The sequence below is a fragment of the Triticum dicoccoides genome, chromosome 5B (assembly GCF_002162155.2).
Source record: "Triticum dicoccoides isolate Atlit2015 ecotype Zavitan chromosome 5B, WEW_v2.0, whole genome shotgun sequence".
Taxonomy (NCBI): Eukaryota; Viridiplantae; Streptophyta; class Magnoliopsida; order Poales; family Poaceae; genus Triticum; species Triticum dicoccoides.
The window spans coordinates 3,652,057-3,674,204 of NC_041389.1; the positions used below are offsets into that span (position 1 = coordinate 3,652,057).

General features: G+C 46.3%; 1 protein-coding gene and 1 long non-coding RNA gene across 3 annotated transcripts; both read left to right on the forward strand.

Annotated features, from left to right (window-relative positions):
* The first annotated feature begins 5,679 nt into the window (after positions 1 to 5,679).
* Positions 5,680 to 7,205, forward strand: LOC119304977. Of its 2 annotated transcripts, none has more exons than XM_037581634.1 (4): positions 5,680 to 5,749; positions 5,843 to 6,023; positions 6,467 to 6,669; positions 6,777 to 7,205. In XM_037581634.1, exons 2-4 carry the CDS (start codon positions 5,928 to 5,930, stop codon positions 6,994 to 6,996), a joined length of 519 nt encoding a protein of 172 aa, XP_037437531.1. In that variant the 5' UTR covers positions 5,680 to 5,749; positions 5,843 to 5,927; the 3' UTR covers positions 6,997 to 7,205. The 2 variants fall into 2 exon arrangements, with proteins under 2 accessions (XP_037437531.1, XP_037437533.1); XM_037581636.1 differs by having other exon boundaries at positions 5,684 to 5,749; positions 5,832 to 6,023.
* Positions 7,206 to 14,561: 7,356 nt separating this feature from the next.
* Positions 14,562 to 15,393, forward strand: LOC119304978. Its single transcript, XR_005148502.1, has 2 exons — positions 14,562 to 14,995; positions 15,082 to 15,393. It is a non-coding gene; the product is annotated as an uncharacterized LOC119304978 (long non-coding RNA).
* Positions 15,394 to 22,148: the final 6,755 nt, after the last annotated feature.

Consider the following 22,148-nt stretch of genomic DNA (forward strand, 5'->3'; position numbering starts at 1 on the left):
AAATGGGCGTGCATCCAACTTGCTTGCTCAAGAAGACCTCGAGCATTTGAGGAAGTCCATAATTGGAATATACAAGTCAACTTCTATAACAAAAAATTCCCACTAGTTATATGAAAGTGTGGAAAAGGATAGTAACATTGTCCATTCTTTTTTTCTCTCATTTAGTTTTGCCTTACTGGGGAAGGAACCATAACTCTCGCTTTGCATACGGGTGTTATATCTAAAGTGTGTGCGATAAGTATTTTATTCGGAGAAAACATTGATGTTTAAAAAATCATTTCATAAGTTTGTACATTCAGAGAGAAAAACGCAAATTTGTTTAAACCATAGGTTTCATTCAGTCACATTGTGACTTTACATTCATACGACCGAGATACATTGTCGAGATACAATATTAAACAAATCAAATCAAATTATGGTGGTGGCTGCATGCTTGTTGTTGTCCTCCGGCACACCGTTGTTCAAGTCTTCAAGCCAGTCTAGAATGTTCTTGACTTGGAAATCAAAGACCGTGTCGCCGCACGATCGATGGGCGGGGCGCGGGAGGACGACAACTCGCAGCGCTGCGAGGTAGCGGTCGGCGACGGCGTCCCATGAGGTCCCAAATAGAATGTTTAATAATTCATAACTGTTTGTGGACTCAGAAAATGTTCGTGATTTCTAACAAAAGTGCGCAGTTATGGAAACAAATGTCGTGAAATCAAAAAATGTTCATGATTTTTTCAAAATGTTTGTGTCTTAAAATATGCTAATGAAATTGAGCAAAATTTTGCCAATTCAAAAAAATGTTCATGAATTGAAAAATATCCTAAAAAAGCAAAAACTATTAGTGCCTTATAAAATACTTTATTGTTTCATAAAATATTGTCTGATTCAAAAAATGATCATGCATTTGAAAAAATGTTCGTTAAATCAAAAAATATGCGTGAATATCAAAAATTGTTCCACAAATTTCCAAAATAATGTTCGGCAACTCTAGAAATTTTCGCCTATTCAATAAACCTATTTTTAAAAAATGTTCACAATTTCATTTTTTTCAAATATTATAAAAAATTAATTAATTCAGAAAATGTTCATAATTTTAGAAAATGTTTTAAATCTGTAAGAATGTCCATGAGTTTTAGAAAAATGTTCATAATTTTTTTTGAAGATTTCACGAAAATGGTAGTTTTCCACAAATGTTCGTGAAGTATTTTCGTGAATGGTTTAGAAAAATGTTCGTGAAAAATTTGTGGAAAAATGTTCATGAAAATTTTGTAGTTTTCCACTATTTTTCTAAAACTATTCTTAAAACTATTTCGTGGAAAAATGTTCATTGAATCAAAAATATCATGCATTTCATAAAATGTTCATTTTATCAAAATAAATGTTCGTGAATGTCAAAAATTATTCCACCAATTTACAAAGAAAATGTCCATCGATTCTAGAAAAAACCACCGACTCAAGAAAATTGTTTGAAAATTGTTCATATTTTTTAAAAATGTTTGCAAGTAGTATAAAATGGTCATTAATTTTAAAAAAAAATCTTGATTTTAGAAAATGTTTGAAAATTTGTAAAAGTGTTCATGGATTGGAAAAATGTTCACGATTTCAAATATGTGCATGAGTTTAATTCTTTTCGTGATTTCAAAAATTGTTCATGATTTTATTAAATTGAGAGTGATATTGTATCTCGGCGATGCAGCAAAATGTGGTCATGGCAATTGGAGATTATGATTTTTTTACTGCCATTGCAATGCACAAGCCCTTTTGCTAGTACTACTTAAGCAATTTTTGGAGCATCCTCGGATCCGGTTGAGGACAGTTCGGTGGTCGTGGCCGAGGAACCGGCGGGTCACCCCTTAGAAAACAGTGTCCGCAGACGATCGAATCGAGCTTGGAGATCGGATCCAGCTCTCAAGCTGATCACGAACACGCTGCCGTGCAACCGTCCCAAGGGTCTCCTTGAGCCACCCTTGCATCGGCAGGACGATGTCAAATCAATTCAGATTCGGATTTGCTCTCCCCCCACGTTGCATATTGTCTCGAGGGTGCGGGACCAACCGACGTCCGGGATTTGTCCTATGTTAAACAGAAGACTAGAGAAACCGCTCGTCAATTCTGGATGAGATGCTTGTTCGTAAAAAATAAGATCCTAGATTGCTGCGATACAGAAGCTATTTTGGCGTTCCGTTATAATTGTCATAATGAAGGCATCCATAATATCTTCGCACGGAGATGATTCAAAACGTTTCCTGAGCTATCGGACATAGTATCAAGATACTGTGTTAGGGAAGACACCTGGCTAGCAAAAAAGAATAGAAAGATTCGATCAAAGATCTGCTCGATTCCGCTAATGAAAGGCGTACATGTCGATGCGGCAAGAGCTCTAGAACCGATGAGCGGTTTGCTCGTCATGAGCACCAAAAGAAGCAACTAGCAAAGAAACCAAAAACTATGCTGGACGCAACCCCATCACAATTAATATATCAAAAACAGGACATAGGGTTTTACCTCTTCGAGAGGGCCTGAACCTGGTTAAGAAATGTGTCCCTACTTTTTCCTGGTACCATCTAGCTCAGATCACCAAACTTGGGACCCCCTACTCGAGATCTGTCGGTTTTAGCATAGACACCGTCTGCTTCCTCTTGCCGGAGATCAACACCTCGGCGAACAATGAGAGCACCTACGACATCGTCGAGTCATACCATATGCCGAGTGGCATCCTTCCACTCGGAGTCGCTGCATCAACATTGACGCTGGCGTCGCATTCACGCTCACCCTGCCGGCAGACTGCAGGGTGATGGCAGGCGTGGTTGAATTTAGGACCCAAATAATTGGGGAACGTCAGCTGGGAGGAGGAGGTGCAGCGAACAAAATGGTTGCTAGGGAAGGTTCAAACCAGCGACTCGATAGCTGGCAGGCCTTTTATTGAGCCTTTCCCTTCCCAGCGTCATCCATATGCTAAGAACAAAAAAATAGTCCAAAGAAAAAAACACATCGCAGAAACACATATAATTTTTCTAAATACATACATAGATTTGCAAAAGCTTGCTAATTCATGTCGCAAAATAATTTTTTGGCAATTTTTTTTAATTCATGACACAATGAAAAAAAAATCTGCCTATATAATATGAAAATTGCCATGGAACATACACAAAATAATTTGCCATAGTATGATCAACAAAATATGCCCTCTTATATACAAATTATTTGCCATGCTATATGTACTAAATTTGCGATGGACTTATTAATAAATTGCCATGGACTATAACAAATACAAAGCTATATGTAATAAATTTGCCATGGACTTATGAAATAAATTTCCATGAAATATAAAAAAAATGACAAAAATTCTATGGTAGCTACAAATATAGTATTTGACAAACCTCTGTTTTAAATTACTTGTCGCTCAAATGGATGTATCTAGCACCTAGTGAATATTATTTTGGCTATTTTCTGGGAGGACGCCACCCCTCCATGTAGAGGGAATTGAAAGAGGAGATAAAAAGTTAGGCGTGAGCTGCCCATGACTTCCCAAATATGAATGCTAGCATGCGTCATCCCTCGAGCGAGCGACTAAATTATTTTCATCACAATTTTTGTTAAAAGATACTCTCCCCGTTCCATAATATATTACGTTTTTGCTCTTATATTGTGAGACGGAGGAGTATTTGCTTTCACCCTGATATGTTTTAATAAACATTAGTAGCATATATTTGTAAGAAATATAATTAATAAAAATTAAACAGGGAAACAACTGTGTGCGCGCACGACTGATGGCTACGATCGCCCGATCGATCAACTCACTTTCCGACGGTAATTAAGCGTTGTTCTCTTTGTCTTTGTCGGAAGCTCAGAAGTCAGAACACACGTCAGGGGTCAGTTGGTCTATCTCAATCCCGTCCCTTCCACGTCCTCCACCATGCTGATTGCCTCGCCTTAATGCTACTACGGCTGGTTATAGCGAAGAGTAACTTATACTAGTGTCACGCATATGACATTAGTCTAAGTTACTTCCTTTATAATATAAAGTAATATAGTAATAGTATCATAGATGATCTCATTTATTAGCTTACTCATTTTGTTTTGAGAAGCGCTATGTTGCAGTAACATATTATGTTACCACATTTTATTAACTACTTTTTTTTAGAAAAGGAGGATGACCCCCGGCCTCTGCATCTGGGAGATGCATGCGGCTATTTTATTGATTATTCTCGAGGACCTTACAAATTAGAACAACAATATGTCTGAATCCGCCATCTTGGCAACATTTGCCGCTACTCCTATCCAAATGATGAAGGGTGCAAGCTGGGCCACATACCCAGACCTCTCACCTAAGCTTAACATCTAAAACCGGAGGCCCCGACCGAGCCATCTGCCGGGTCCGGGGCTCAAACCGGTCTGACGCACTCACATGTGTCATCGCCGCCATCTTCCACTGGTCCATTTTCAGAGCAGAGAGGTGACAACCTTGGCAGGTCCTCCGCCATCGACGCCACCACGACGCCAAACGACGACCTCCACCTGCGCGAGCCTTGGCAGGTCCTCCGCCATTGACGCCACCATGACGCCAGCCGATGACCTCCATCTACGCGAGTCCATCACCAAGCAACGTACGTAAATCCATGCTAGGATCGGGCCGCACCACCACCGTCGTACACCACCCACAAGCGCCACCAACCCCAAGATTCCAAAGCGGCGTCTTCAAGAAGGGAACGGCGCCGTGAGCGCCGCCGCAGCTCAACAAAGTTAGGGCTTGCGCCTGGGATAACTAGGGGAATGTGAAGTGAGGAGATCAGTCCATACCGACGCCTCCAAGGAAGGGAACGACGCCCTCAGGCGTTGCCGCCGGCGCGGCCGGTCATGGCCGGCCAGGGATTTTGCCCGAACTAGATCCCCGCCACCAGCAGCACCTCCTGTACAGAACCAGCGACCAAGAGGAAGTGCGGCCCGACTAGGCTAGCGCGCACGCCGACCAGGGGAGGAGGGGGAGGCGCCAGATCGCGCGCACCGACCGTCGCAGAAGCCGCCGCTGGCCGCCAACGACCATCGAATCCCGCCACTCGCACGGCCGGGACACCAGATCCACCGCCCGCACGGCTGCTAGCTTGCCGTGCCTTGCCAATGGAGGCGCCACTCCAGATCTGGGGTCCCCACGCAGAAGCGGGGCAACCGAGGCCCCGCCGCCACCATCCTTGGCGCCCCGGGCTTGCCCGGCGGCTGCCTCAGGCGGCGGCGAGGAAGGGAAGGGGGGGGGGTTAGGAGTAGGGGCGGCTAGGGTTGGGGTGAGGAGGAGGGGCGGCTAGGGTTGGGGGACGGAGCATCTCATTAACTACTTGTCACATAAACAAAATTTTCTTGAAGTGCGCTATGTTACTCCCACTATGACTGGCCTAACATTGTAGTCCAACCTCTGCATGCACATGAGGCAGCCAAGGGGATCCTTCTTGCCGATTTGCCATTGCTACTAACATCACCTCTTGAAGGAGGATGTCCCCATCATAACCTTAACAAAGTTTGACTCTCCAAGAAAGTCGGAGGTCCACTTGCTTTGGGACGGGGAGAAACAAACGAGAAACTAGCTCCACCGCTAAACGCCCGCTCACCTACTTTCATTCCCCTCCCCATGACTTCCATTCCCGTTTCGACATGGTACCTTCCTCATAATAAGAGTCAATGCAAGCATGCATACGCGAGAAGCCGACGAGATCCATACACAAATTTCAGTCCCGTGGTTGTGGCAATGGCATGCATCTCCATGTGAATTGTGAGTGCATGCATTTCCATAATGTCTTAATCTTAACAATCTATCTTATTTCTCTTCTTGTTTCTTTTTTTTTGCTTGCGAGATCATGCGCAGTATCTGCATGCATGCAGTTGGGTGCCAAGGTGAATTGTCAAACCGGCCACATGCGTGATCCTACCACCAAACTGACAACAACGAAATGAACACAGAGAAGTTAAAAAGGTTCCTAACTGGGTTGGTGGTAGGATTAGGCATAGCGGCCTTGATTCTCTCCGCCAATGCCACAAGGCCCGAGGTAAGCAAGCACATGTTCCACATGATATTATTCATACCAGTACTTCCTCCGTCTAGGTGTGTAAGTCATCTTACGTTGTGCACCGCGACCAAGGCGAAGAGGAAAACGAGAAAACTTAATATCTTTTTGCTAATTAATAGCATTGCATGCAATGAACTAACCACTGCATGTCACGTTTGGTAGCCTCAAGTCATTGAAAGCATGCACGGCCCACATCTCTTATTGGTTGATGTCACAAAACAAAAAACGAGGAAGGAGTTAATGTACCGTGCCTAAGTGTTTTGGGATTATTTGATTTTCGTAAGTTGACTTAGACACCTAGACGAAGGGAGTACTATTTATCTTTTTGTTTGTTAATTTGCATGCGTTTAACGGAACGGAATACGTGCTATACTTACTAGGTTGTTGTAATTTTTTTGTTTTGTTTTGTTTAAAAAAAATAGAAGCCGGAGGATATCAGGTTGAACGAGAGGGGTGAATGCGTGTACCCCATGAGCCTGTCTTTCGTGGTGGGTTTGGCCGAGCTGGCTGTCCTTGTGGGCTGCGTCTCGTATTTCACCTTCAAACAAGGATGCTGCTGCGTGCGCCGCGACGGCGTCTCTGAATGGAGCTTCGCGCTGGGCATCTTCTTCGCTATCATCGCATGGTGAGTGAGTTGAGCTCTTGGAAATACAAGAGCGTTTAGATCACTACTACTTACTTGAGGGAGCTCCTCTTTTCTAATGTTGTGGGTGTGGGTGCGGGCGTGTGCAGGTTATTGACGTTGTGGGCGGTACGACTATATCTCGTCGACGTGGAGGCGATCTGGCCGGGGAGGCGTGGTAAACCCCCGGAGTGTTACGCCTCTCTTAAGACGGATCACCATCGCCTTATGGAGAAAGCATTCAGACCCTTCATCTTTGCCATCCTCTTTGCAATCGGCTCCTCCAAGAAACTTTCCCCCCCCTCCTCCTGTAGAAACCCAGCTAGCTAGCTAGCTAGCGTGCGTACGTCTCCGGCCCCAACATTCATTCCATGTGAGCACATTATATTATATTGGAGGCTCCTTTTTTCTTGGTTTGATTATTTTTGTTAACTCACATTCACATATCACGATTGGATCGAGTCGGATTTCTACGATGCATGCATGTGGGAAGCTTCAAGCATATTTTATATTTGATTTGAGGGATATATTTTTTAACTTCAACTCTAGTTAGGCTTTCAAAACTAGGGAGCGTCTATGTGCATCTCCAACGCTGACGCCCCAAACCGGACACCTCATCGTCCGTCAGCGGACATTGATGCGTGAGCCGGCCATCTAATCATAACTAGGTATTTGTTCAAGCAAAAACAGTACCTGAGCTCTGGTCCACCCACATAACACTTTTAAAGGCAATGAACGTTAAATCAATATGAATCGTGATGAAAGTAACTTGTCGATATTCCCGTGTGTCCTCCGGCAGTTCCGGCTCCGCCTCCACCATGGCAGCATTCTGCTTCTCCGGCTTTGCATGCTGCTCCTCCGGCTACGGAGAATCCGGAGGCAGGCCGACAACAACCCTTACATCGCGCCAAGCATGGATCTCTTCCAGCAGCTGCAACCGACACTCTGGAGTCAGCATCACATACATGGTCATCCTCTGCCGGGCCATGGCTAGCAGCTACAGCGAGCAGATGGAAGGTGGCGGCACCGAGGGAAGGGAGAGGGAAGGGATGGGGACGTCATAGGGATGGGCTGCCGCTGTCTAGCTTAAATGGCCGGACTTGGTCCCTCAGGCGTTATGTCGGAGCGGTGCCATGAATGCGTGCGCACCGAGGACCGGAGGAGGCGCTCGTCGGACCAATAATCTTGGCGTGTCACCGTGTGGGCCCTTGTGGTCAGTTATACGTGGCGGCTGTGTCACGTAGTAGTACTGAAGCTGAGTATAAGGCTGTGGCTAATGCTACTGCAGAGATTATCTGGGTGCAGTCTTTGCTTCAGGAGTTGGGTTTGTCTCAACCGCAGCCTCCTATCCTTTAGTGTGATAACATCGGTGCTACATATCTTTCTGCAAATCCGGTATTTCATGCCTGAACGAAACACATTGAAGTTGACTATCACTTTGTACGGGAACGTGTGTCGCAGAAGCAACTCCAGATCAAGTTCATCTCTTCTAAGGATCAACTTGCAGACATCTTCACTAAGCCTTTACCTCTACCACAGTTTGAGGCTTGTAGGCGCAATCTTACCCTTCTCAGTTCTTTAGAAAGTGGCTAAGATTGAGGGAGGGTGTTAGACTATGTATAGCTTCTGTATTTGTGTACGTATATTGTACCTATTGTAACACACCCATTATATATATGAGATAAGCCACCCCTAGAGGGTTGTGCTGGTTCCCCCAAAACTTATTGTCTTACAGTAGCTATGGAAGGAAGAAGATGCGAGAAAGACATGGATGGATGGACAAGCAAAAATGGTACACTCACGGTGAGTGAGTGAGTTGAGCCCTACATCTACTGGTCCTTGCTTATTTATATTTGTGGAATTTTCCGTGCCTCATTGGATTTACTGTGTGCCTATTTATCAAACATTTTCTGGAGGAACTTGGCATGTATAGATTGAATTGATGATGAGTTATGTATTGGCTGCCCCAAGTTGGGTTAGTTAGTTCCCCTTTATTATGTAGAATGTTGAGGAATGTATGTTATTTATAAGTGAAAATTAAGACATTTGCGCTCCACCCTGATGTATGACACTGGTTGATGCTGATGAAGGTGTGGGTGGCAGGCGAGCATATTGAGGAATGACTGTTGGAGGGGAGGATGCTTGCTTGCTTCATGTGCAAAATCTAGTGAGAAGTTGTTGCCAGAATAATCAATCTAGTGGAAGATCTGTTTGAGCGCGCTGAGGTGGTGAGCGCGCGTACGTGTCCTCATCAATGTCAGAGGGAGGGAGGGTCAGAGTGCCATGATGGCGAGCAATGCGAGGGTCAGAGTGCCAAGGTGAATTGTCAAACCGGCCACATGCGTGATCCTACCACCAAACTGACAACAATGAAGACGATGAGTAGCACCGCTCGACTTGGACGGAAGACAACCCGTGATGACGAACTTGAGCAGTCGCGCAGAGCGCTTCCCAAAAACCTAATTCGTCCTCTCCCGGTGCAGGATCGCAAAGACAAACGATTCCGTAGACCTGCTCTCCCGCACGCTGATGCACGTCGGCGTTCGGAATAGAGTAGAGTATGGTGGCGGTGCAAGTTGTGAAACGAAGCAAAACCCTCGGTGTTTTTGGTGTGTCTATGGTTGCAGCCGGTAGCAGTATATATATTAGGATGAGAGGCGGTATTGTGTCGCGATCACAATCCCAAACCGACTTGGTTTCTAAGTCGTATACTTACCGGACAAGAATTCATTAACTTGTCTGCCAAGACATAAAAATAAAACGGCAAAGGGAAGCTGCGCCCCTGGAAAGCAATGGGCCGGATTTCAGTGGACCATTCACGCGCATGTCGCATGTATCTGAACGAATCCATTTGTTGGTGCCGGGTTTGGGTTTTTGACCTTGGAATCTAGCCATAGCCAGCCAGGAGGAAAAGGGACAAGTGTGATATGCACGTGTGTCCCTCCTCTGTTTGATACTACTATACTTCTCAGTAGGATTGTGACGTTATGTCGGCCTCACACACGTATCCTAATGGAGTGCAGAGATAACTGGAGATGGAATCACAAAATGAAGTAATACAAGAAATTGGTCCCAGAAATACACACACATGAGCACCTGAGTTCTCCACCTCCTCCCTATACAAAAATTAAATCGAGAAATTATAAGGAAAATTCAAAAAAAAATATGAAGTCGCAAATTTGGGTGCCCAATCTACTCCCGTATGGTTGCTACACTTGTCCATCCTATCCTATCCTCTGGCATAGCACCTTCCCAACGGATGCAATTTGCTTTCCTTTCCCTAGCTATGCAAACCCAAACTTAACTTACTGCACATGCGACCTTCATAGGACGTATCGAATTGAAGGACAACTTATAATTTGCTCTTGGATGGATTTCCCCATTGCCAATGCCTGCCTGCAACAACACAACCAACTCACACAAGAAGATCATACCGATCCATCCATCATTAACTGGGTCTGGGGCACCCGCTGGCTCCTCAAGGCAAAGCTCAAAGGTTGAACGCATTTCCCATTCTCCATGTTGTAGTATTAGTCGGAGGAGGATGGAGGATCTTTGTGCAAGTGCAACACATTCCTCCTGATGATCATATTCATATACAAATGTATAGTTCTAATCCTTGCCGACCAGGGACCTTGACAGCCGATGTACTACCTCCTTCCGAAAATACTTGACAGCCGATGTTGGCCGGCTGCCCTAGAGAGTCTTTTTCCCGAGCCCTTGCTCCGGGCTTTTTCGCTCTCTCGCCGGTCGTTTTTGATCGGCGTTTTTTTTTGGTTTTCCAATCTAATCTTGATCGGTTTGCGTCGCCCGCCGCCGTCGTCGACCCCCGTGCGCCTCAACTCCAACCCCGGCGCGACCAGCCCGCCTCTCCTCCGACCCGCGTCCACGCGCGCCAAGGCGGCCCGTTAAGGCCAGCCGCCGTCCGCGCGTCGGTCCGCCCGTCGCCCTGCGTCGGCCGTCGCTGCCCTGCTCCGACCAGGAAACCTGCATCGCCCCGCCCCGGCGGCTTCGCGCCATGCGACGGTCAATCATAGCCGTCACTCGCGCGTCGGCCCGCCAATTGATCCATGCCACCCGCCTCCGCCGCGTCTGCACGGCGGCCCTGCGGGTTGCCTCGCCGGCCCATCAGGCTTTAGCTTCTTTTTGAACACCCTCTTACATCCCACAGGTTTACAACCATATGGTCTATCAATTAGTTTCCAAGTTACATTAGAAAGAATTAAGTCCATCTCATCATGAACGGCTTCTTTCCAATCATCTACATCTGGAGATGCATATGCCTCTGCAATAGACTTGGGTGTGTCGTCCACAAGGTATACAAATGAAATCATCACCAAAGGATTTTCTAACCCTTTCTCTCTTGTTCCTTATAGGAACTTCATCGTTATCCTTCTCAAGGACTTTCTCATGTGTTTGTTTGAAATATTCATCAGTTGTACTAGATTCAGGAATTATTTCATAGCAAAATCTAGCAATGCTATCCATATATTTCATAAGAAATATATTCTCAAAAAACTTTAGCACTACCACTTGTCATTTTACACATGGGCTCATTTGAGATTTCAGATTTTGTTAATGGGCCAGGCCCATTAATTCTAACATCTTCAAGACTGGAAAGATTTGGAAGGCGCACACGAAGCCTAAATGTAGTTTATTTTCCTAGTTATGTGCTTCGTGTACATGTTCTTACCACCCATCATCTAGCGAGGAACCCGAGTCAATTGCAAAAGACCACACATTTAAAGTTCAGCTACGAAATTGCCACCACATTTCTTGGGCGCCCAAAAAACCTACTGTTCCCTTACTAAAATTCTCAATAAACACTGATGACCGATTTAAAGTGAATTAATCCGATTTCTGGCAGCCCATTTCCGCTGGAAGAGCTGGCGTGGCACATGATTGTCAACATCGTTTGTTGACTGTTAGTTTGGATAGAGGGCCCGCCCGTAAGCCACCCATACCTCTCCCAAACCCGCTCCTCTCACCCTCCTCCTTGTACCCGCGTCCTGTGCCCGCTCTCGCAACCGTGGCCGCTTCTGCTTGCACCGGCCGCCATGCCCACAACTCAACATAAGCGCGCGCACTTCAGGATGCGACCAAGTCAAAATCGGGCCCACCCAACACTGATTGTCTCCACACGACCCCAGGATGGATGCGACCTGGTCAAAATCGAGGAACAGAATCCAAATCAACAATCTCAATTGGCTGTGAGGCCTTTAAAATTATGGAGCATAGTGCTATAGAAGACGTGTTCCTGATTTTGTTCCCCCCATAATACAATACGACAACAAGGCAAAGCTGAAAGATTGAATGGACTTTTCACACAAGTCCTCGCATTTGCTATTTTCCATATTAATTATATTAGTCGAGGAGGGATAGAGGATCTTTGTGCAACACACTCCTCCTGATCTGATCCTCTGAGCGTTGCACTACATATTCAGATACAAATGATACAATTCTAATCCTTGCCGGTGGATCAGGGAGCTTGACAGCCGATAAAGAAAAAATAATAATGAAAGAATTGTTCGATCCTTCCTTTCATTGTCATCCATCCGTGCATGTCCATCAGTTTGATTTCTCTTGTTCGTTTCTTCATGTTTGTTTGAATGAAAAAGAAAGAAGAAAAAGAAGAAGAAGAAGAAAAGAGACGTACGTACCGGATGTTGACGCCGTAGTCGGAGACGTTGTGCTCGGCGGCGGCGCCGTCCCGGGCGACGGTGTGGCGAGCAGCTCGTTGGGGAGGCCGAGCATGACCTGGATGCCGGAGTGGCCCAACGCCTTGTCGAAGCTGTTGTCCTTGAGCAGCTGCACGGTGACGGCTGCACCTTCTCGTCCAAGCCGTTGTCCTCGAAATGCATGCATGTCAGTTTGACCTTGTGTCGAAAACGACGGCGGCGACGGGTTGGAGGAGGCCAAACGACGACGCATTTAATTCTTTTTAAATTTAAAATTAAAGCCCCTTCCTTTGCTTTCATTTTCGTTCATTCAAAACTTTATGTTTTTCTTTTTCTTTCTTGCGACAAGAGATACATACAATATTTGTTTGGGAAGGCAACACCTTTATTTAAGGCAGGCTCTCTTTTTCCATTTACCCACCCGTACTTTTGTCTAAAAGGAAGGGGCACCCTTAATTAAACGAGTTTTGCGGGGTCGTCCGCTTGTGGGATTTTGCGAGAGATGCTCTAAGAGCGACCTAAATTTTATATCTGAAAATATTTTGAGCGATAAGTGTTGTGCAGCTCAGCTCAGCGAATCAATGACATCGAATCAAATGTCCAACCAAACCCACGGTAGCAAGTGATTGAAATTGATTGACCGGTGTGGTGTTGTTACCGGGACGAGAAATTTATTGCAAGGGGAGGGGGTGATCCGCGTGATGCGGGTTTGGGGTCGTTGGATCGCTTGCTGCTCTCCATCAACGGTTGAGATGGTGCTCTCCATCAAAGGTTGGACTTGGACCCCACGCAGCTATCTCTCTCTCTCTCTCTCTCTCCCCCTCTCTCTCAGTGTCGTCTGTCATTCCCCTCCTGGTTCCCTTGGTCTCCATCCTATCCCACCCACGGTGGCGCCGCCGCCTCCATCCACCACCCCGGCGACCTCCTCACCGGAGATCCCCTGCATCCGTCGCCCCCACCTTCTCTCCCAGTGGTTGAAAAAAATAACAAATAGATAACTTAATTATGTTTGTACCGGTCTATGTGGTTGACTGCGTATCATCTTGTTTTGGTTTTTAAAAAAATATCAAATTAAAATGAAACAACAACATGTGTATCTTACGTTTATAAACAAAGCAAGAAGTTCAAATTAAAAATAGAGTAGTTCAAAGTTTATTAAAAACATTTTTCCCGTTTGTAAAAAAGAAACCAAGAAGATTAAATTTAAAATTGGATATTTTAATGTTTACAAATAAAATATTCAGTTTGATCACTATAGAAACGTACTTTCCCCATTTCTAAAAAATATAAGTTTAAAACTAAACTAACGGAGCGGTTCGATGTTTATTACAAAAACAAAAAAACCAACTAAAAATAACGGAGTTGTCCGATGTTTATTACAAAGACCAAAAGAAGTTCAAGTTAAAAAGAAAGGAATGGTCTAATCTTTTTATAAAAAAAAAATGATGTCTGCCGGTTCTAAAACAACTAGAAGTTTAATTATCTACAATGAAGTAGTTAGATATTTGTTAAGATTCCTCCATTCCTAAAACAAATAAAATGAAGAAGTTTTCAAGGGTGCTGGAACCGACCCATGCGCGTATTGGAATCGTGTGACACATGATGATGCTGTTATAACTAGTGTGTGACGACGAGACGGGCTGGGAGGTGCGAGGAGCGTGGAGCGAAACTCTGAAGCTGGTGGTTTGTACTAAACAAAAGGAATACTCCTAATACAATGTAGTCAACAACGACGACGACGACGACGACGACAACAACAACAACAAAAACCGTCCCGTCCAATTTACTTAAAAAAAAGAAAAACCGTCCAATCCAATATATATGTGTATCTATTCCGTTGGAGAATGACTATCTTTTCTTCAGGCTTTATTTGATGAAATCAACCGGCTATATATGTTTCATAGCTAGAAATGATTTTGAGCGATAAGTGTTGTGCAGCTCAGCTCAGCGAATCAATGACATCGAATCAAATGTCCAACCAACCCCCTTGGAGGTAGCAAGTGATTGAAATTGATTGACCGGTGTGGTGTTGTTACCGGGACGGAAAATTTATTGCGAGGGGAGGGGGTGATCCGCGTGATGCGGGTTTTGCGTCGTTGGATCGCTTGGTGCTCTCCATCAACGGTTGAGATGGTGCTCTCCATCAAAGGTTGGACTTGGACCCCACGCAGCTATCTCTCTCTCCCCCTCTCTCTCTCAGTGTCGTCTGTCATTCCCCTCCTGGTCCCCTTGGTCTCCATCCTATCCTACCCACGGTGGCGCCGCCGCCTCCATCCACCACCCCGGCGACCTCCCCACTGGAGATCCCCTACATCCGTCGCCCCCACCTTCTCTCCCAGTCCCAGATCGACCCGACCCGCAGGTGAGCCGGCGGCCTTCCCTCCTTCCTCTCTCGGGGCGCTCTTCCTCTCTCTCGCTGCGCCTCCTCTGCTTCGACCTTCTCCAGGTGCCCAAGCCATGGAACTCAATCGTCATGCTGTTGGTTGGTGATGCCAAGGTCCTTCCTTTCATTTCCTTTGCTGCAGGAGAAGAAAACCCTATATGCTGTCTCAAGCTCCATCCTTCTCCACAATCCTGCCGCGCCCAACCTCCGCAACTCTTCTTCCGCAAGTCAAGTCCGCAGGAGGCCTCCAAAAGCGTCGGATTCGGATGTGTGACTTCTCTTCTTCTTTCTCTTCCTCTCTGCATCTGCATCTATCTAATGTGTGGGTGTGGGTGTGGGTGTGGGTGGATGCAGGTAGTTTGATGAGACGATCCCATCTCCATCTCATCTTCTCGTGTCAAGGACGGTCGGGGGGCCTCAAGGGCTGCTCCGACCCTATCGACGCCATGGAAGAGGTTTCGCTTCTCTTCATTCATGAGCAGGAGCAGGATCAGGATCTTTCTTGAACAAACTTAATTATTGGCATGCAGATTCATGAATTAATTTGTCCCATTATTGTAATGCTAATCAACTTTCACTGGATGGTCATGCGAATGAATGAAATTACATGTCCGCGAGTCTTTCTTCGGGTTAAATTAAATTAAAATGGTCTTGCCAAGTTGTCGATGCCCAGTTTCTCTATGTTCACAAGCAGTTGTTCTAGGTCAATTCACTTCTTTCGGTTCCATCTTGTTCTAGGTCGATTCACTTCTTTCGGTTCCATCTTGTTTTAGGTCAATTCACTTTTCTGATTCGAACACGAGCAAATGATCCCAGTATCTATGCAATCATCCATGCGCCATGGAGCTTTAGCATTTGATCACTACCGATAGCTGCACCAACCACTATACCAGTGCCTTCATCTTCATTAACTATGGCCTCTCTCTGAAAAACAAGAAAGCCAACTGTAATAAGTACCAGCTCCAGCAGTAAGTGTACCCCACGTCTGTTAAATAAATTAGTTGCAGCCAACCACATAATCGACTGAGTTTGTACTAGCTAGTTTTGTCTCTGTGCACTATTGAGTACTAGTGGTGGTACTGGATGTTGTCGAGTCGTTTGTTGTCGGTGGGCTACCGATGAGGCATCAACAAATCTGTTTGCTTTTGCTCACATCTTAACTTGTGGGATCCAACAGGGCAATCGCGAGTTTCTATCTTCTGTTTGCGTTCATAACAGCTTAATCTTGTCCCACAACTTGGAGCGCATGTGCATATGACTAGGGATTATTGTAATGCCATTTGCTTTCACTGGATGGTCATGCGAGTGAATGAAATTACATCTGTTTGTCAGATGAACACATTAGATGAGCCCCCATGCCTGCAAGTCTTTTGTATGTTCAGCCAAGTTGTTGTTTGTTACTTCCTGGTTTTCTAACTTGTGCCGAAAACTTTTAGCATCACACCAGAATGAGTATTTAACCAAAAACTACCACATTTGCCGGAAACGTGACAGGAAACTACCACTCTACGTTTTTGTGCGAAAAACTACCAAATTTGAACTAAACCGTGGCAAAAAACTACCAACTCGGGAAATCGCTCGCTTCGCCCGCGCTAACCCCGTTTCTGACCGGTTGGGCCCGCGAATCAGTCGCCACGCTGGCGAACGGACGGCCGGCACGCGTTGACGGCCGTTAACGGCCCGTCCGCTGTCGGAACGGCGCCTGTCGGTGGGCCAATAAGTGAGAGCGAGCTCAGCCGCTCATTCTCCTCCTCCTCGCTCGCTCTCACTCGTCCTCACTCCATCCTCTCCCTCTCCCTCTCCCTGGTCCTCTGACCTAGGTCAGCCTATCGCCGTCGCCGCCGCGGCCATTGCTGCCGGTCGAAGGTGAGGATGCCATCCTGGTATGACGAGGACAGCTCGGACGAGGACATCAACATGGTTTCATTGGATCAGCAGCTATTTGTAAGTGCATAATGGTGGAACAGAGTTAGGGTTAGGGTTAATTCATCCAAATTGGAGATTCCAATTTGCTTTTGGTTTGATTCGAAGTTTCTTTTGCAGGAAACCCCTAACACTGTGGTGGAACCATCTTTCTGTGGTTCTTACACTGAATCTGAGCCGACGTGCATGATGCATCATCAGAGGCCGAAGAAGATGGTGGCTTTTGAAGGTTCTTTAAAAGGCGTCCTTTATTTAGGCTTCATGAGTAGGAAACACATGAGTAGGAAAATAGCCTACATTTAGGCTTCATGTGCGCCTTCCAAATTTTTTCAGTCTTGAAGATTTAAGCGCAAGCTATATATGCTACATTCTGAGCTAATAAAAGGCGTCCTTTATTGAAAAAGTTCTATTTTTATTGGATTTGTAAAAAGGAAGAAAGGAACGCATATTCACATGCAAAAGCAAAGAGGTTGGTTGTTGGGAGGGAAGATGCCAGAAACTTACTTCCTCCGTTCCAAAATAGATGACCCAATTTTATACTAACTTTGTACTAAAGTTAGTACAAAGCTGAGTCATTTATTTTGGAACGGAGGGAGTAGAAAGAAAGACGATGGATGGATGGATGGACAAGTGTGATGAATGAACGGAGGGAGCTCAAGTGGGCACATGCTAAGACGACCCTCCACGTGCTGCAGCCACCGGATGCCAAGATGTTCTCGGAGAAGGGGGGCTCCAATGAGCTGAATCACATGGCTGATGAGGCCAAGATTGAGGACGACAGAAATTGCAAGGTAGCTAGGACCAATCAATCATTGGGCTTCCTTGCATATGATTTCCCTTGGTCCCTTTACCGGTCCAGCTGCTGTCCCTCCTTTTTCTCCCCTCATTGGCTCATTATTACCCATGAATTCATCTCTAGACATCCATGCATCTTCTGTGATATCAGTAGGCGTGCATGAATGCAATAGTGACAAACAGTTGTCTTTGTCGACAAAGATTGTGAAACTAACTACGCTGTCATGGTTGCTACAGGTTGAGGGAGCTTCATACGCTTAAAGGGCATGAGGAGTCCGTCGTCAAACTCAAGGGTCTCGACAGAGAGGCCATCCAACAGTCCTACATTGTCTGATGATTTGAGTTGTCGAGGAAAAAGAGAAAAAATCCCTAATTTATTGGTTACCGACATGACTGAAGAGTGGATCCTCTTCTTTGTTGTGAACTTTACTACTGTAATAGTACTCCAGACATAACTAGTGTAGTTAAATGTTGCCCGTTGATGATATAGTTTCACACCACCTAAGTAATTGCGTCGCTGTTTTTTTTTATGTTTTCGGATAGTATGTATATTATGTTTTTTTCTCTTCATTTTTAGCTCGTTACCGGCATGTGGATAGATTCGGTATGGTTTTTCTCTTCATTTTTAGCTTGTTACTAGCATGTGTATAAATCTGGTATGGTGGTCTGTTTGTGGGGGCAAGGTAGGGTGGTCCTCAGCCATAGTATAGGTTAGCATGTGACATTCATTCAGTGCATGGCGATGAAATGCTTCATTCCTGGGGTCTCTTTTCATATCTGTACTTGTGGTTTGGCTCATGGCGATGAAATTGTCTGCCATGTTGTTGTGTCTGTGAGAGGTGCAGTCAAAGTCAAAGTGCTTGCTGGGAGACATCTTTCGCGTTGTAGACCGTAAATGTTTCTACTTCATCTAAGGAGTTGTTGATCACATAATCATTTTTGTTTTTGAGTCAAAAAACACCGCATTGAGTTTGGGTGCATGTTTCTCTTTTGAGAATCCATTGCTATTAATTGGTCGCCGATTCCCTGATGATTTTTGTAGGAATATTTGGGTGAATGAACACCAACATACCAAGCCCAGACAAGTCGAACTAATGTAGAAGGTTTTGAAGAGCCACATGAGTTTCTGGTCTTTGCAGAGTGTTTTTCAAGTTGGCCGAGTATTTTTGCCATGAAATATAAGGAGGCCAACATGCTTTTATTTCAGTAGTATATGTACTTTGTTTCTAGGACAGGTAGGTTCTACTTGCACGGTTCAGATGGATTATGATGTTTTCTTTTTCTTCATTCAATTCAATTCACCACTTTGGATCCTGTGCCCATTGAGTACCTAATTAAAGTCGCTCTCACCAAAATCTAAGCTATGGCCTTGTGCATATTGTGTCGCTTTCGCTGAAATCTAAGCTATGAGATTCTGTTTACTACTAGGTTGGGCGTGCATTGTGTGTTGACGTCAAAAAACAAAAAACTAAACTGAACTTCCATGGATGATGGATGCTTAGCCCAACTATAAATTCATGGATCTGAAGCTCAAGTCTCTTCATCAACCCAAGAAAGAAGCCAGGCACGATCCCTCCGATCCTCCCTCCCCTAAAGAAAAGAAGAAGAAGAAGAAGAAGAAGAAGAAACCAACCAAGCTTAAGCTCGATGGCCACCACCATCCAGTCCCTCCTTGTCCTAGCGCTCATATGCGGCGGCGCCGGCGTCTCCGCCACACCGGCGCTGGCAGAGGATAAGCTATGTGTCGGCGTAAGCACCAAGAGCGCAGAGTCGGCCTGCGTCGCCAACGCCGTGAACACCGTCACCGGGGAGTCTGTTGGAATTAAACACGAACACAGCCTCCCAATATTGATACGTGTCCAAGTTAATAATGTATGTACGTATCGGAGTAGTGCTGGAGTTAGCCTCCGAGTAGGATTGGTCTTGTTAGCTGCTAGTGCTATTTATATACGTGCTATTTATATACGTGCAACCAGCTTTGTAAACTTGTACATCCATTTCTACGACAAGTAATTCGGGACGGAGGAAGTACTGATCAGAAGCAATAAAGAATCAGGAACGTGATGGCAATACCTTGGCTTTGTGTGCGTGGTGGCGTTTGGCTTCCGGCCGGCTGGCCGTACTGTACGCTCACGTATTTCTGGTGTTGCTTGCCGTAGCTATCATCGATCAGGAGTTCATCGACTAGCAGAAGGCTACCTTTGCACTTTGGTACATCGTGCATCTCGGCGTAAAGTATTTCGTCGGGCTGAGCCAGCTTGGGGCAGGAACCAAAACAGTCAGTGTCGCTTTGCTTCGTCGTCGTTCGTATCACCGTCGCCGCCGGAAAGTACACGGCATCGGGTCTGGGCCAACAGAGTCCACCTTCCAGGCATAGGCATGCTTCCTCGGTGCCGTCCTGCAGGACAAGTGCTTGGCATCGGCGTCGAGATCAGCGACAAGCTGCTGCCATGCGTTGGGCATTTCTCCTGGAAGTGCCACGCCAGCATCTTGGTGTACGCTCCTGCGTTCGGCATGTGCTTCTATCCCGCCATCACCGCCAACTGCATCCTCCACTGATCATCCTCGTCATGCATCATCAAATGTGTGTGATACTCTTATATGGTATGGTTGTGCTTAATTTCTCATGTCCCTTTTGGTTCTGATGATGATTTCGTTGGAAAAGGAAAAGAAAAACGAAAGAAAAAAAATAGAGTGAGTGAGAAGCTTGTACTGATCAAAAGGATGCTTGCATAAGCACATGAGGGTTGCTGCTTTTATTCTATTATACGATCGATCGTTCCATTCTCAACATACATTATATTCTATTATGGTCTCTGTATATATGTAATACCCTACTAACAATTCGATCCGTCTGTCCTTGAGCTTTAATTTGCATCGCATCTCTCTTCTCAGGCTCCCTTGAACTCAGCCGTCCGGGCTCAACTTTTTGATCAAAGGGGTGCTAGATAGCTAGCATGCTTTTTGATCTGCAAACTAAGTTCGAACAAACAGAATTAGAAAATAAGGATAACGTGATCGATTACTGCCAACTCAAGGACAGGATCTTAAATTGTGATCCAAATTATACCGTGTTGGACTAGACGTAGTATAACTGGTGTGGGCCTTTGCGTTGACGTCGACGCGTACGAGTACAACTCGTTTACTTGTCCTCCAAGGACTCTCATTATTTGCCCCCATATATACCCCATGTAGTCGCATCTAAGACGGTCTGTCGTCTCGTGCTTGTAATACTCCTCCATCGTAGTGATTGCGCCTTCGTGCGTCCGTGGTTTTCTCCCGCAAGGGTTTCCACGTAAAAATCCGTGTCTCTTTGTCTCGTTTATTTCTCGTTATTATCTAACAAGTGGTATAGAGAGCCAAGTTTCAGATATGAGATTTGAGAGGAGAGATTAGGGTTGCGGCGTCCTTTGTGCCGCCGCCGACGCGACCTGGCAATCCGAAGCCAGCTCGATTCGATTCTGGAGCACTGCCGCGCGAAGCCGATACCGACGCGAACTTTGGGAGCTGTGGTTTATTATTTCCCGTGAAGCTGATCCTCCTGGTCGCTTTGCTCCGCTCGCGTACCGAGGCGTCTGGAGTCCCGAGGCAATATCAATCTGCTACGCTGTTGCTGCCGCTGCTTCGCATCGATTGATCCAAGCAATACTACGTGCTCACGTGAAGACAAGTACACGAGTACTTGGATTTCTTGACTACTACTGGTCACGCGGAGTGCTCAAAGCTAGTACTACTAGTTGAGTACTAGATCAGATTGGTTTTTCCATCAATTGCTACGTCCAGATCCGAACTACTATCAGGTGTTATTTACTCTGCTTTGTTTCCCCTGTAAATTAATTCTGTCAAGAATTTTCTATCGGCTTGTACTATTTTGTGTACACAGATTTATCTACTTATGGCATCCATGAAGTACGATTTTTCGCTGCTGCATCGTGACACAAGGTTTACCCTATGGCAAGTCAAGATACGGGCGTTGTTGGCACAGGCCGACTATGATGTAGCACTGGGTAGTTTTGGGAAGAACCGAATTCAGGACTGGACTGATGAGGAGAAAAGAATTGATTGTAAAGGCATCTCCAGCCGCGTCCCCAGGAAGGCCTCCCCAGGCGATTTTTTTCGCACTGGGGCCGAAAAAATGGCCCAGTCGCGCCCCCAGGAGCCCGATTTTCGCCGGCTTGGGCCGAAAACAGCGCCGGCGGACCCAGCCCGAACCCGGCGCGCTAGGGGGCGCCCGGGGGCGCCGGGCCGAGCTGTTTTGGCGCGAAAAAGACGCGGGCCAGCCGCGTCAGCGACTCGGCGCCTCGTCTTCCCCCAACGGCCTCGGTTCCCGCGGGGAATCAATGACAAGGCTGCCGCCGGTCAGCCTTGCCATTGATTTCTCACGGGCGGCGCTTCACGGGACGGCGCACCGACGCCTCCCCTCCCTCGCACGCGTACACACGGGCGCGGCCTGGCTTCCCGGCTATAAAAGCCGGCGGCCTCCACTCGCCCGTGCCCACACCAGCCCCGCCCCTCGCCGCCGTCCAGCCCCTCCCTCTCCCTGCCTCTCCCGAGCGCCGCCGCCGAGCCCCTCCCTCTACCTCTCCCGAGCCCGCCCATCCCCGCCGTCGCCATGGCAGAACGATTCCCCGAAGACGAGGCGGCGGCCAACGGCTTCGGCCGCCGTTCGCTCCGCGAACAGGAGTCCTGGCTCCTGTTCCAGG

Bases quoted from the DNA above. Each gene is read 5' to 3' on its own strand.
- LOC119304977 (XM_037581634.1), top strand. From the start codon at position 5,928: ATGAACACAGAGAAGTTAAAAAGGTTCCTAACTGGGTTGGTGGTAGGA. The intron at 6,024-6,466 runs GTAAGCAAGCAC...TAAAAAAAATAG, and splicing joins CCAATGCCACAAGGCCCGAG to AAGCCGGAGGATATCAGGTT. The intron at 6,670-6,776 runs GTGAGTGAGTTG...GGGCGTGTGCAG, and splicing joins TTCTTCGCTATCATCGCATG to GTTATTGACGTTGTGGGCGG.